Here is a 13,810-nt window from a genome sequence, read left to right as displayed (position 1 = left end):
ATGGACTTTGACACAATTCACAGAGAAAATCTTGCAATGTACCCAAAATTCTTTGAAGAAAGTTCATACATTCCGAAAATGGAGGAGGGTTTGGGCAGTGCTGCTGCATCAGCTTCATCTTCATCTTCCTCAAACAGATTCTTCACAAACAACGCTCTCGATTATTTCCCCGTCGACGGATCGTTGAACTCGCTTTGTTTCCCATCGTTTCAAGACCCCTTCGATCCATTCAACATGAGATTCAACCAAGATTTCTCCACTCTCGGACAAGATCACATGCATGCCTCTCACAGTCTCCGCTTTCTAGAACCTTCCAATTCCTTCCACTTTCAGACAGGCCTCCACTTCGATGACTGTAATTTGCAGAGCAAGAATTTCGTCCAAGACGAAGATGATGAAGAAGGAAATATTCACAAGGGAGGTATTAATGGTGGAAAAAATCAAAATAAAAGGAAAAGAGTTGTTGATAAAAAGTCTGAAATCATCAAAGGCCAATGGACTCCAGAAGAAGATGGGTAAATTAATTGTTTTTTTTTTTTTTTTTGATCTTTCACTTTTAATTTGTGCTTAATTCATTAAAATTATTATTATTATTTTTTTTTTAAATTTGCAGGCTGCTGGTGGAGTTAGTAGAGAAGCATGGTGTGAGAAAATGGTCTTCAATTGCTCAAATGCTTCCAGGCAGAATTGGGAAGCAATGTAGGGAAAGATGGCACAACCATTTAAAACCTAATATTAAGGTTTTTCTTCTTTGCATTATTTTCTTCCTTTTAGGTCATTTTTTCTGCCTTTTGTTTAATATTTTATTATTATTACATACTTGGCTGATTAGGAATGAGGATGAGGTGCTTATTCTTTCCAAAATCTATTCCCGATGCATGTTTAAAATTTAGTTAAATTTGAGTTGTAACTGAGCTTTTTTATCATTTTCAAGAGCGTAATTCCGGCTTACCATTGTACTTTTAGTTTGTGATGTTTATGTGTATATGTTTGATATTTTATAATGAGAGTATTATAGTTATATAGATTTGATATTTTCGAATAATATTGTTTACCTTTATAATATTTAGGGTGTGAAGTTAGAAATTCGAGCATGTGTGTGTATATATGTTGAGCCCAAAAAGCAAAGTCTTGGAAACTTTTTAAATTAAGTTGTAATTGACGTTTTTGAATTTTTTTAATTAGTCAAGAGCATAGTTCCGCCTCATCATTGTACTTTTTCTCTATTATATTTTGTCAAATTATGACATTTTTCTCTACTTATAATATGTATATAATTAGGCATGATATTTTTGTAATGAAATACTCCCTCCATCTCGCGAAGCGTGACCCACTTTCCTTTTTGGGTTATCCCACAAAGCTTGACCTGTTTCTAAAAATAGTAAAAAATTTACCCTTTATTCACCTTTTCACTTTTTCATCTACCACACTTAACACACAAAATACCAATTTCTTAATTCCCGTGCCGAAAAGAAATGGGTCACGCTTCATGGGACGGAGGGAGTATTTAATTGAAGGGTTATATTGTTAAAATATGATATTTTTATTTAAAATTCAAGATTCCTCTATGTTATATATATTCTACTTTTTCTCCATCCCGTCAAATTGTCATCTATAGAATATATATAATACTACACATGCATTGCATGAAAACCGTGTGTCGTCTCCAAAAATTTATACCATATTTACCAACATTTTTTGCTTAAGAATCTCATAATTTATAAATTTTCTTCTTTGGTCAATAACATAATATGGCAATATATACGTACATAATATATATAAATATGTGTGTGTGTGTGTGTGTAAAATAATTTCACCATGTCTTCAAATATTTTACTTTCTTTGCCAAACTTTGCTTCTACATTTTCTTTTTCTATGCCAATTTCATATTTCATTTCACAAGCTCACGACAATTGCACATTACATGTACAGCACAATATCATCATTTCTATGCACACAAATTGCACAATATATAGGATATTATTATATTGCCACATCCAATTATCATTATCACTAAACCCTGAACCCTAAATTTTGAACTTTTAAATCACAATTTCCATCATACTTTAGGAAAACACCTCTCTCTCTCTCTCTCATATTTGCCAAATGCATATATTTTTGCAGAAGGATCGGTGGTCGGAGGAAGAAGACCGGATTCTGATCTCCGCCCATCAGAAGCTAGGCAACCGATGGGCAGAGATCGCCCGAAGCTTGCCAGGTAGGAGTGAGAATACAATAAAAAACCATTGGAATGCAACCAAGAGGAGGCAGCTTTCCTCACGTAGAAACACCTCCAACTCCAACTCCACCCCTCTCCAAAACTACATCAAAACCCTCATCAATTCCCCCTCCCCGGCCCCAGCACCCACCCCCGCCCCCGAGGAGGAGGCGGAGAGCTTCTGCAGGCAGCACCAAACGGCGTCGTTGGAGACGCAAATGCACGTGCAGTTTGATATCCAGAAGGAGATGGATTTCATGGAGATGCTCTCCTATGGCTATATTTGAGGGGATTTCTTTTTTGGGAAGATCAATTCGGACAGTTGTGTATTCGGCTCGACTCGGTTCGGTTCGATATTATTTGGTTTGTTGAATGATGAGGTTGTGACTGATGGATCGAATATTGGTTTATAGCTTGTCTATATTGGTTCATTATTTTATCGCATGATTAACACCTTATGATGACAAATTGTTTCACACTATTTATATTTGACGTTATATTTTTTGATTCATCATGTTTTACTATTTGCGTACAAATGCGCACGAACACATGTATTAATTATAATGTATATACTTCCCTCAAAAAAAAAAATGTATGTACAATAAATTAATACTATATATTCCAACATAGAAGTTTAAAGTTAGGAAGGGAAAAAAATCTATTTATGATCATTTTGTCACAATTCAGATTGAAATAGCAATAATAATAGTAAACAAAATATCCAAATTAAGCTGCATGGCGTAAGAAAATGGTCTTCATTAATTGCTCAAATGTTTCCTGCACAGTAATGTATAGGGAAAAATGGCACAATTAAAATCTAATATTTAGGTTTTCTCTTTGCTTCTATGATCTTTTGCATTATTTTCTTCCTTTTATGTAAATTTTGTGCCTTTACGAACTAGGCTGATTAGGAATGAGTTTAAAGTGATGTTCTTGAATTTTTAAACATTTTCAAGAGCACAAATATCATTGTACTTTCTCTCTCTCCATCTTCTACATTAATCTTCATCTTCTTTAAACGGATTATTCACCAACAACGCTCTCGATTATTAATTCATTTCAGCCTAGAATTCTGCACCTACATAATCTGCATTTAAAACAATATAGATTATAAGCGAAATTGTAGTAGTGATTTCATCCCTCGTTTCTTGTTTTATTTAGCGTATTTAAAATAAAGAATTATCTTTCTTTTTTACAAATCTGGAGATCTACTCTAGTCTTAAATTAGTCTAATTAATTTAATTAGATGAAGGCTTCTAGCTTGCTTCTATTCTTCGTCTTTAAATAGATTTTTTCGCAAAGAATAAAATCCTGCATTGTTTAAGATTCCATCGAACCGTTTCATATTTTATTTTACATTGCTATATTTTATTTCAACTATATATATATATATATATATATATATATATATATATATATGCGTGCACTAAATACGCACGACTCGTATTTATAATAAAAAATAAAAATAAAAATAATGATTGAATAAAATAAAATAAAATCCCATTACAGAAATCCAAAGTGAGTAGCTAGGAAGTATGCTGGACTCGAGCACGCACGCATACAAAATACAATCTATCTATATAATATATAAAAGAGGAGTTTTCTCTCTCCATTTTTTACCTCCATTTTTCTCTCTCTTCTTCCATCATTTTTTTAATTATATTTTTTCTTTTATAATTTTAATTCTTTTCTAAACATTGTCAAATTTAATTTATAACAAAATATTCAATGTGCATCGTAAGCTTAAAGTGGTTAGAAGATCTTTAATGATATAAAAATTATCAAAAATGAATTTAAAACGAATAAGTTACTAAAATTTTAAAATATTTTATTTCCTTTTTCTTTGTTAAAATTTTACTACTTTTTATTTATGTTTGTGTATGAAAATATTTATTTATTTATTATTATTATGTGAAATACTCTATAATAATAACGTGTAATTAATTTAATTATCAAATAATTTAATAACTATTATTATTATTATTACACTTTATACATAATTGAAAATTACGTTTTTAAATTCGGAATTTTATTGAGTAATTAGTATTTTATTTTTAAACCATATTTTGCATTTATTATGTTTTGTTTATGTTTAATATTTATATATATTTATTTAAACATGTCATTTAATTTCGATTTCGCCGTGCATCGCACGGATGGTTGTACTAGTATCCCAGAATGTAGAAATAAAAAATTTGTTGGAATTCGAAATATTTTGCGTCTCATTAATAGAAACAATACCAAACATTAGTTTCCCTCGTTTCATATTAGATTGTTATATTTTATTTCATCAATACAAGTTAAGTAGTACTCCCTCCGTCCACCAAAAATAATCCTAAAGATGGACGACACGAGTTTTAATAAAAATACTCCCTCCGTCCCAATATTCAAGTCTCCTATTCCTTTTTTGGCCGTCCCAATATTCAAGTCTCCTTTCCTTTTTTGGCATAAATTACAATACAATTAGTTCAATTAATTAAGTATTCTCTCTCTCTTTCTAACTTTAATCTCACTCTCTCTCTCTCTCTCTCTCTCTCTCTCTCTCTCTCTCTCTCTCTCTCTCTCTCTCTCTCTCTCTCTTTCTCTTTCCCAAATCTAACACTCTCTCTCTCTCTCTTCTCCTATTCTCTCTCTCTCTCTTCGCCTCTTCTCTCTCTCGGACGCCTCATCACCACCGTTCATCTTCTCTCCCGGTGACCGCAGCGACAAGGCCCTTGCCTCGCCGCCCGTTTTCCGGCGACCAAGGCTCTACCCTCTCCTGGCGTCGACGAGGCGCCGCCGCCTCCTATCTCTCCACCGCCTCAACCCTTTGCATCCACCACCTTCGCCTCTGATCTCCTCCGCCTCCACCGACTCCCTCTCCCAGACACATCCGCGCAGCCAGCCGTCGCCCGTTTTTCTAGCGGCGGCGCTGCCCTCTGCAAAATGCGAAATGCACCGACTCCAACGCCAACGCCTCCGCCGCCTCCACCATGCTCCAGCGCCGCCTTCTACCGCCTGTACCGCGGCAGATCTGCTCGAATAATTTAGGGATTTGCAGGGATTTAGGGAAAATCGTCTGATTTGGTTGGTTTCTGAGCTTGATTTCGGTATTTCGTTGTCCTGGTACTCTGTATCATAGCTTGAGTAATTAGGGGGCTCTCTGCCCATGGTGGTGTCTGCGTCGGATTGAGAGGTTCAGAGGAGGGAAAGGGACAGCCGGCGGAGTCACGGCCAACAGCCGGCGGCTGAAACAGCCGGCGAACAGCAGCGGCAAAACTCACGTAGACTTGATTAGTCATTTTAATTAAGAAATAAAATAATATTAATTAAAACACTAATTATGTGGTCCCCACTACTTTTACATCTACTTTACCTCTCCTAAATACCTGTGCCCAAAACAAAGGAGACTTCATTATTGGGACGGAGGGAGTAGTTATTGTATTGTGAGTGAAAAAAGGGACCCACTTAAAAGTAGTTTTTATAATGATAATTAATTGTATTGTGAGTGGAGAATTGGGCCCATCATGTAATAGAAAGTTTCTAAAAATGGAAAGAGATTAATTTTTGTGGACATCCCAAAATGACAAAAAAATAAATATTTTTTGTGGACGATGAGAGTATATATTTATATTTATATAACATATCATTTTGCACGCACTAAATACGCACGACTCATATTTAATAAAAAAAATACAATAAAATAGTAATTAAATTAATATTCCATTCCAGAAATCGAATGTTTTTTCCCCCGGCCGATGAGCATAAATTCAAAGTTGGTAGGAAGTACACCCTCCATTTTTTTTTATAAAATGTTTAAGTTTTTAATATTCTTTATTAAAAAAAATCATGTATTTTCTCTTTCATATACAGTTTTACACTTTTTGAAAAGAAGCTTTGAATTGTTTTTTTTTAGTAATAACGAGAGACGATATTATTGATCACAAGAACATGGGATGTGGAAATGACCCACCACAAAGGCCAGAGGTTCATTCCAAACATGATGTGAAAGATGATCTCTCGAAGCTTTAGCTAGAGAATGGGCAATCTCATTTCTTTCTCTTTTGACAAAACGAATGCTAAAACCCAGAAGTGTCGACAGAATGCTTCGGCAGGAACTAGCAATCTCCCCCATCTAAGAAATGTTCCTAGTAGAAAAGGCAAGAGTGTCACAAGCACGTTTACTGTCAGACTCCACAACACCGAACTCAAAGCCTAACCTTTTAATCCAAGAGAGGAGGGCTTCCTTGATCCCCATCATTTCACCTTCTTCAACTCTGTACAGTCCAGGAATGAGAGAGGATTGGCCGACAATAAAAAAGCCATCATAATCACGGATCACCATTCCCAACCCCACGGAATTAGTGTCGGGGAAGAAGGCCGCATCCACGCTGCAGAGAATGTTCCCGGCTGGAAGATGGTGTCAGCCCTTACAAATAGCTGTCCGGGAGCGGGAAGTATTCGGAACACCCGAGCCCATCTTCCTCGCCATCCACCACTCATTCCTACTAGCCTCAGCAAGCTCAACAGACTGTATCGGATTCGGGAAGATCTCATTCCAGACCACTTTGTTTCTATCCCTCCAGATTTGCCTGAGCAGCATGCAAATCCGAACTTTACGGTCCCCATCTTCGTCATCCACGATCAAGAAGAGGGCGTGGGTAAAAGAGTCGCTCCTTACCGTGATGGAATCAATGAAGTTAGAGAGATTGTTGGTCCTCCACACAGCTTCAACAAAAGGACAGTGAAAGAAAGAATGCCAGAGGTTTTCAATACCGTTACCACAGGTCGCACAACCACCACCAACAACAGCCTTGAGAGCCAGCAGATTATCCTTCGTCGGAAGGTTGTTTCGGGCAGCCCTCCAGAGAAAATGGCGAACCTTTGGGGGGACCTCAACACGCCAGAGCTTCTTCCAATGCCCCTCCACACTGACGGACTTATCAAGAGTGAGAGAGCTTGCTAGCTTGTACGCCGATTTCACAATGTAACAGCCATTGTCGGAGAAATGCCAAATGAGTCTATTGACACTTTGATTAGTAGGAAGAGGGATGCTGGTGATGTCCCGCAGTTCAGCCTCATTGACAAAGTCCTTAAAGAAATCCACGTCCCATCTTCTAGTGCCCGGAATCAAGAGATCATTAACCACTAGCCCCTCAAGCTCGGGGGGACAAGGAGAGACAACACGAAAATTATGGCCTGACGGAGCCAAGGATCCTCAAACACCCTGACTTTAGTACCATCACCGATGCGCCATCTCACACCCCGACAGACCAGATCCTGCGCTGATAAGATGTTGCGCCAAGCATAGCTGGGACTATGGCCAATTGTCGCAGACAAGAAATCTCTATTCGGGAAGTATTTTGCTTTCAACACCCGACTTACCAGGGCCTCGGGGTCGTCAATGAGGCGCCATCCAGTTTTCCCAAGCATCGCGCCGTTGAGAAGTTGAAGGCTTTGAAATCCCAGCCCTTCAAGTTGTTTATCTACGCAAAGTTTCTCCCATCTCATCCAGTTAATACCTTTTCCATCATTTTCTTTGTTTCCCCACCAGAACTTGTTCATCGTTCTTTCCATTTCATCTGTCAAACTAGTGGGAAGTGCGAAGATAGCCATGCAGAACATGGGAATGGCTTGAGCAACGCCCTTTATGAGAATTTCCTTTCCGGCCTTTGACAATTTCTTTCCATTCCACCTGTGGATTCGATTCCAAAGTCTGTCCCTCAAGTAACGGAAATATCCATCTTCTTTCTTCCCACGAGAGACGGCAGTCCGAGATAGCGCCCTGTGTTAAGAGGAGTTGTGACATCGAGTATAGAGGAAATCGCCGACCGGTCCCCGCTGCTAACGTTCGAACTGAAAAGATACCAGATTTTTGGTAGTTAATGGCCTGTCCTGAGCCGGCTTCATAGTCAGCCAATACCCTCTTGAGTATAGCACACTCTGTTAAAGAAGCTCTACAGAAAAAGACACAATCATCGGCGAACATAAGATGGGAGATGGCCGAACCTCCACGACCGATCTGAAGTCCATGAAGATTGCCTCGATCCGTTTCATGTCGAATTAAGGCCGAAAGGCCTTCTGCACAAAGAATGAAAAGGTAAGGGGAGAGCGGGTCTCCCTGACACAAACCTCTCCCCGGAACAATAGGCCCGACCGTGGCTCCATTAACAAGAATGTCGTAAGTTACGGTTCGAACACACATGTTCATCCACCCTCTCCATTTGTTGCAAAATCCAAGTCGGCGAAGAACATCATCGAGGTAGCTCCAATCCACCCGATCGTACGCCTTGCTTATATCTGCTGAAATAGAAATTTTATTAAAAGGAAAGAAAGACAAGGTTCAAAACAAAAGCAGTCGTAAACACCCGCGAGAAACCACGGGTAAACGAAGAACAAACAAACCAAACTATGAGAAAATATTTAGAGATTCATCCTCATCCAAAGAATCATCGTCGTCCAACATATCTCCCCATCTTTTAGAAGCCACCGCCGACATAGCTCGAGCAGCGTCGGAAGAAGAATGAATCACAAAATTTTGCATAGTCGCACCTCCATCCTGAGCATGTTGTACTTTATTCAAGAACTCCACCGGCGACGAAGAGACAATGCCTGCGCCCTGCAAAACGGCACCATCCGCACGATTCTTACTCATCTCCATACCATTCTTGATTATGCGCCGGAGCCGGTGCTTTATAGAGGAGTCGGAAACCCTCCCCTTCTTGGTAGTACCCTTTGGACGCCCACGGCCGCGAGGTATGAGAGAATCCTCCATCATCGCCTTTCCTGGCGTCCCCATCAAAGTTAGATTCACCGAGTCAGAATGATCAACCGCCGGAAGAGTCGTCCCATCCGAGGATTCATACTAATTCGGACCAAAAGTTACCGTAGAAGACTCAGGGAGGGCCTGATTCACCGCAGAAAAGGGAGACCTGGGTCGGGAATGAACCGACGGGTTTTCCCACGGGTTTTCTTCTTCATGGAGTGAATCGCCTCAAAAGCGATGAGTATGTTGTCCTGGATAAGCCGTCCTTTGACAAAGGCCGACTGAGCCCGGTCAATGAGATGGGAGAGCACCCTCTTCAGCCTGTTACACAAAACCTTAGAGATAATTTTATAGAGCACATTGCAAAGAGCTATTAGCCGAAGCTCTTTCATATTCGAGGGCGAGGACACTTTTGGGATGAGAGTAACCAAGGTATGATTCAAGCTATCAGGAAAAGTGTCGTTAGCAAGCCAATAAGAGCAACTTTGGAAAACGTTAGTGCCAATCAAGTTCCAGAACTTCTGGAAAAACTTCGGATTAAAGCCGTCCGGCCCCGGCGACTTATCAGGATGCACAACAAGGCGCCAGAATTGCAAAAAAAAATTGTCAACCCAAATTTTCATTTCCTGTCAAATTTTCGAATTACAACAAAAGGCTTTCCCTCTACAAAATGCACAACACATATTGTCTATAAAAAGTGTGTCATTCCACATTCTAAAATCATTCTACCATTACATCTAAAAAATAGAAAATGAGGAGAAAAGATTTGACAAGTGAGGAGAGAGCTAGACTCATTCAATTCTTGATCATTGACAGCAAGAATGGCAAGCCACCACGAGGCAAAATGAAGGCTGCCGAGCTCAAGTTTGGTGTCTCTCGGCGAACCGTTTGTCGTCTTTGGGCTGAGGGAAAGCAAAAACAGCAACAAGGTCAGTTTATAAGTTCACAAAGCAGGAAAATATGTAGACCAAGGAGAAAAACAGTTGAAATTGATCTAGAGTTGATTGCAAGCCTTGAGTTATCTAAAACATCAACCATAAGAAGATTAGCTAGTGGCATCAACTGCAGCAAAAGTACCGTAGGGAGGTGGATAGATGTCACACCCCAGTTCTTGAATGAATAAATATAATCGAGGTGCAACTAATTCATAGAAATAAACAAGAAACAACCTTGTTAAAACCCGAATAATAAGATAACGAGTCGGACTAGGCCCCTTTGGATCACAAGTTTTGTTTCATGTTTCTGACAACCGACGTTCATTAACATAAAACTAAAAATTTTAAATTGAAGCTCGACATGAAGTCATCTTAAGTTGAGAAAACAAAAGGTGTATAAGAGTTATTACTACAGCGAAAGTCTATATAGAAATTGAACCCTAGCCTCAGCTCAGTCCCGTCAGCACCGGCCAGCCAACCTGAAAACATTTGAAAGTATTTTTGGGTTAAGTACTAATGTACTCAGTGGGCATGCATTTTCATAAACATTTCATATTTTCGTAAAGACAGTTTATCCAATCATACTTGACATAACTTAGAAGGTTTTAAAGTGAAATAACTTCTAAGCATGTTAAAATAATTTCTTTCATTTGTGCGCACATGTCACACTCCCTTTCCGTTACTCGCTGTGATCCCGGACCTTTTAGCCACCGACGGATCCATTACTCCCGCTTGCTTGAACTGCGGGCGTAACCCAGCCAAGTTCCCATTTGGGACCCAATGCTCCGGAACACATCCCGTCGAGCACCCTTATAACGCCTCATACATGATTAGTGCCCGATGGAGATCAACCCACCAGGTCAGCTAATAGGTGTACACAATTCTCAAATAACGTGTTAGGTCAAGAGAGAACCTCGATCGATTCATTGTTGCGAGCCTTAAACGGAGCAGAGTGCACAAAATATTTTATTGGATAAACAGTTTGCATTTTATTGAATAAACAATTTGCATTTCATTGAAACATTTAGAGCTTAATAACTCAATCATACTTTATACATTTGAAAAGTAAGCCCACCTATAGGCAAAGTCTGAAGATCATAATCACATAAACTCGTCTAGGGAAAGCAGCGCTAATCCCCTTGGTTCATAAAGCCTACAAGAAATTCTATTCTTAATAGGTCTCGTGAAGCTAACTTAAAGTCTTAGTGGATGTACTAAACATACTTGATTCATCACGCCGGGTTTCCAAAATTTAGTAAATAAATAATTAAAAACTAAATTCTTGAGTTAAGGACACCAACAATATCCTCACTCGATTTTTCTTTAATAATTGGAATTATAAATAAAATCAATTAAATTATAAATGCTTTTATTGCAAAACGCAAATGCAATACATGTCGTGCTTTAAATATATGATAAGTAATAACTTAGAATATGCACATAATAATAATATAATACTATTATTATGCAAATTATTCATTAAATAAATTAATTAAACTGATTAATAATCCAATTAATTAAAATATGGCAGCCCAAAAAGAAGTAATTAAGGGGGCCCTAAATTAATAAAAATCGCAGTCCACACATAAAGTAATAAGGCCCAAAGACTTTAATAAAATCAGCCCAGTAGCCAAAGCCCAACACCCCCAAACCCCCAAACCCTTCTTCCTCATTTTCTCTTCAAACCCAAGCGCACACAAACACAAAATCTGCTCCTCCCTATTCCCCCGCTCGACTCTCTCGCTCTCTCTCTCTCCACACACATACTCAACTGCAGCAGCAGCCGCCGGCGAAGCGACGACTGTCACCGCATAGCTCCTTCTCCCTCGCTCGTCTCTCGCCTAGCCCGCTCGGAATGACGGCAGAGCCGCCGAGCCCTAGGCTCCCAATCCGTTCTCCTCCCTCTGAAATCCAACGACGACAACCACCGGCGATGTCTCTGCCCCTCATCTCTCTTCTCCTCTAGTTCCGGCCGCCGCCGCTCGTATTTCGGGCAGCAACGCCGCCGCCCTGCAAGCCCTAGGTTTTCCCTTCCTCAACTCCGGTGACTCAGGGCAGCGACGACGAGGCCGCCGCCGCCTGAACTCCCTTAGTTTCCGGCCGAACAGCAATAGCCGCCGACCGCTGCCCTCTCTACCACTTCTCACCAAGCTCGACACTTACAGCAGCACAACCCACCCAACATAGCTCAAGATTCAAGTTCGAAGCATGCTTGTTTATCAATATCTATCTCATAGCTTATGTTCTAAATGTAAAATCAGTCCATAAAGATCATGCTTGAATATATAACAAGGTAAGGTTCATATATTTATTCAGTTTTCTTGTTTTTTTGTAAACACATGTATATGAATGAAATGGGTCATCATGGATTGGAAGTATGTGAAGGTTTGATGTGCTACAATTGCAGTGTTATAACTGAATGAGAAAGTATAAAATAGATAGAGAGATTTAAAGATGAAACCTCTGGTTTGAGTTGCTGAAATCTGAGTTTTGTGGCAGCTTGATCCATTCGTAATATGGCTGAGCTATAAGAAATTTCAGATATTGTATCTTTAACATTTGCAAGAGGACTCAAGAGGGAGATGGAGGGAGTTTAGAGCAGAAGCTTACCTCTGCACTTGGATTTCTTTGGGTTTGTTGGAACTAGAGAGTAACTTAAGGGAGAAATGAGATTGATTGAAAATGCCTAAGTGGGGGAAGAGATAGGTCCTTCATTGAAGTGAAATGACTTTGTAGAGGTATGGCTAAAGTGAAGGTTGATGTTAAGTGTTGGATGAAAGAGCATGGTGAATAGGTAGTAGGAGGATGTAGTTGGTGGCTGTAGGAGATGATATGATATGACTAATTAAAACTCTTCAAATAATTGGATCTGTAATGTAATATTCAGGTATCACTAATTTAAAATGCTCCTAAAGTTTTAATAATACTCAAATTTAAATAAACATATTATGTACAAAAATTTAAATAATTAAAATTTACAAAGTTTTATTCTCCAGCGTGAATCTCTCATACTTCTAAGTTCAAAATTTACTCTAAATTTAGCTAAGGAAAAGCGGGGCGTTACAATAGATCAGGGGCTGATCAAGGCTCATACAAATGCTATAAAACCTGAACTTACAGCCCCAAATAAGCTGTCAAGAATGCGATTTTGCTTAGAGCATATTGAGTATGACAGGCTGCTAGAGAAATTGCAGTTCAAGTGCATGCGAAACACTATCCATATCGATGAGAAGTGGTTCTACATCACCAAATCTTCTCACAAATTCTATTTAACTCCAGCAGAGGCTGAGCCACATAGAACTTGCAAGAGTAAAAAGTTTATCACAAAGGTAATGTTCTTATGTTCTGTGTGCCGACCAATTTTTGGTGAAGATGGGAGGGTTCTATTTGATGGGAAGATAGGCATCTTTCCTTTAACAGAAATGGTACCAGCACAAAGGTCAAGCAAGAATAGGGAAGCGGGGACACTTGAGCAAAAGCCAATCCAGAGCATAACAAAACAAGTACTCAAAGACTGCTTCATCAAGCAGGTATAGTTAGGGCATGAATTATGCATGTATTGTAAGTCTACAATGATAGGTGTTGAACTAATAGATGTTCTAGTGTAGTATCAATGCTTTTAATTAAGATATTGCTCTTCATTGGTGTTCTACTGCATTTCCAATATTGTGACAGCATAATTATTAATGAAACAGCTTGTTCCAACCATTAAAGCCAAGTGGCCTTCATTTGCAAGCAAGACTATCTTCATTCAACAAGACAATGCTAGGCCACACATCAAGAATGATGACATAGAGTTCAGACGGTGTGCATCAGCTGATGGTTTTAACATCAACATTGTACATTAGCCTCCAAACTCCCCTAATACTAACATTAATGACCTGGGGTGGTTCAGGGCTATTCAAAGCCTGC

General features: G+C 39.1%; 2 protein-coding genes across 2 annotated transcripts; both read left to right on the top strand.

Annotated features, from left to right (window-relative positions):
* Positions 1 to 2,505, top strand: LOC130989422 (uncharacterized). Its single transcript, XM_057913424.1, has 3 exons — positions 1 to 515; positions 614 to 740; positions 2,125 to 2,505. The coding sequence occupies exons 1-3, from the start codon at positions 1 to 3 to the stop codon at positions 2,503 to 2,505; spliced, it is 1,023 nt and encodes a 340-aa protein (XP_057769407.1).
* Positions 2,506 to 9,714: 7,209 nt separating this feature from the next.
* LOC130990859 (uncharacterized) lies at positions 9,715 to 13,746 on the top strand. The gene is made up of 3 exons (XM_057915088.1): positions 9,715 to 9,892; positions 12,941 to 13,428; positions 13,594 to 13,746. Exons 1-3 carry the CDS (start codon positions 9,715 to 9,717, stop codon positions 13,744 to 13,746), a joined length of 819 nt encoding a protein of 272 aa, XP_057771071.1.
* The last annotated feature ends 64 nt before the right edge of the window (positions 13,747 to 13,810 follow it).

Source organism: Salvia miltiorrhiza, chromosome 6 (assembly GCF_028751815.1).
Source record: "Salvia miltiorrhiza cultivar Shanhuang (shh) chromosome 6, IMPLAD_Smil_shh, whole genome shotgun sequence".
NCBI classification, from domain to species: Eukaryota; Viridiplantae; Streptophyta; class Magnoliopsida; order Lamiales; family Lamiaceae; genus Salvia; species Salvia miltiorrhiza.
The sequence above is the reverse complement of the archived record's forward strand: the minus strand, read 5'-3'. Positions and strand labels throughout refer to the sequence as shown.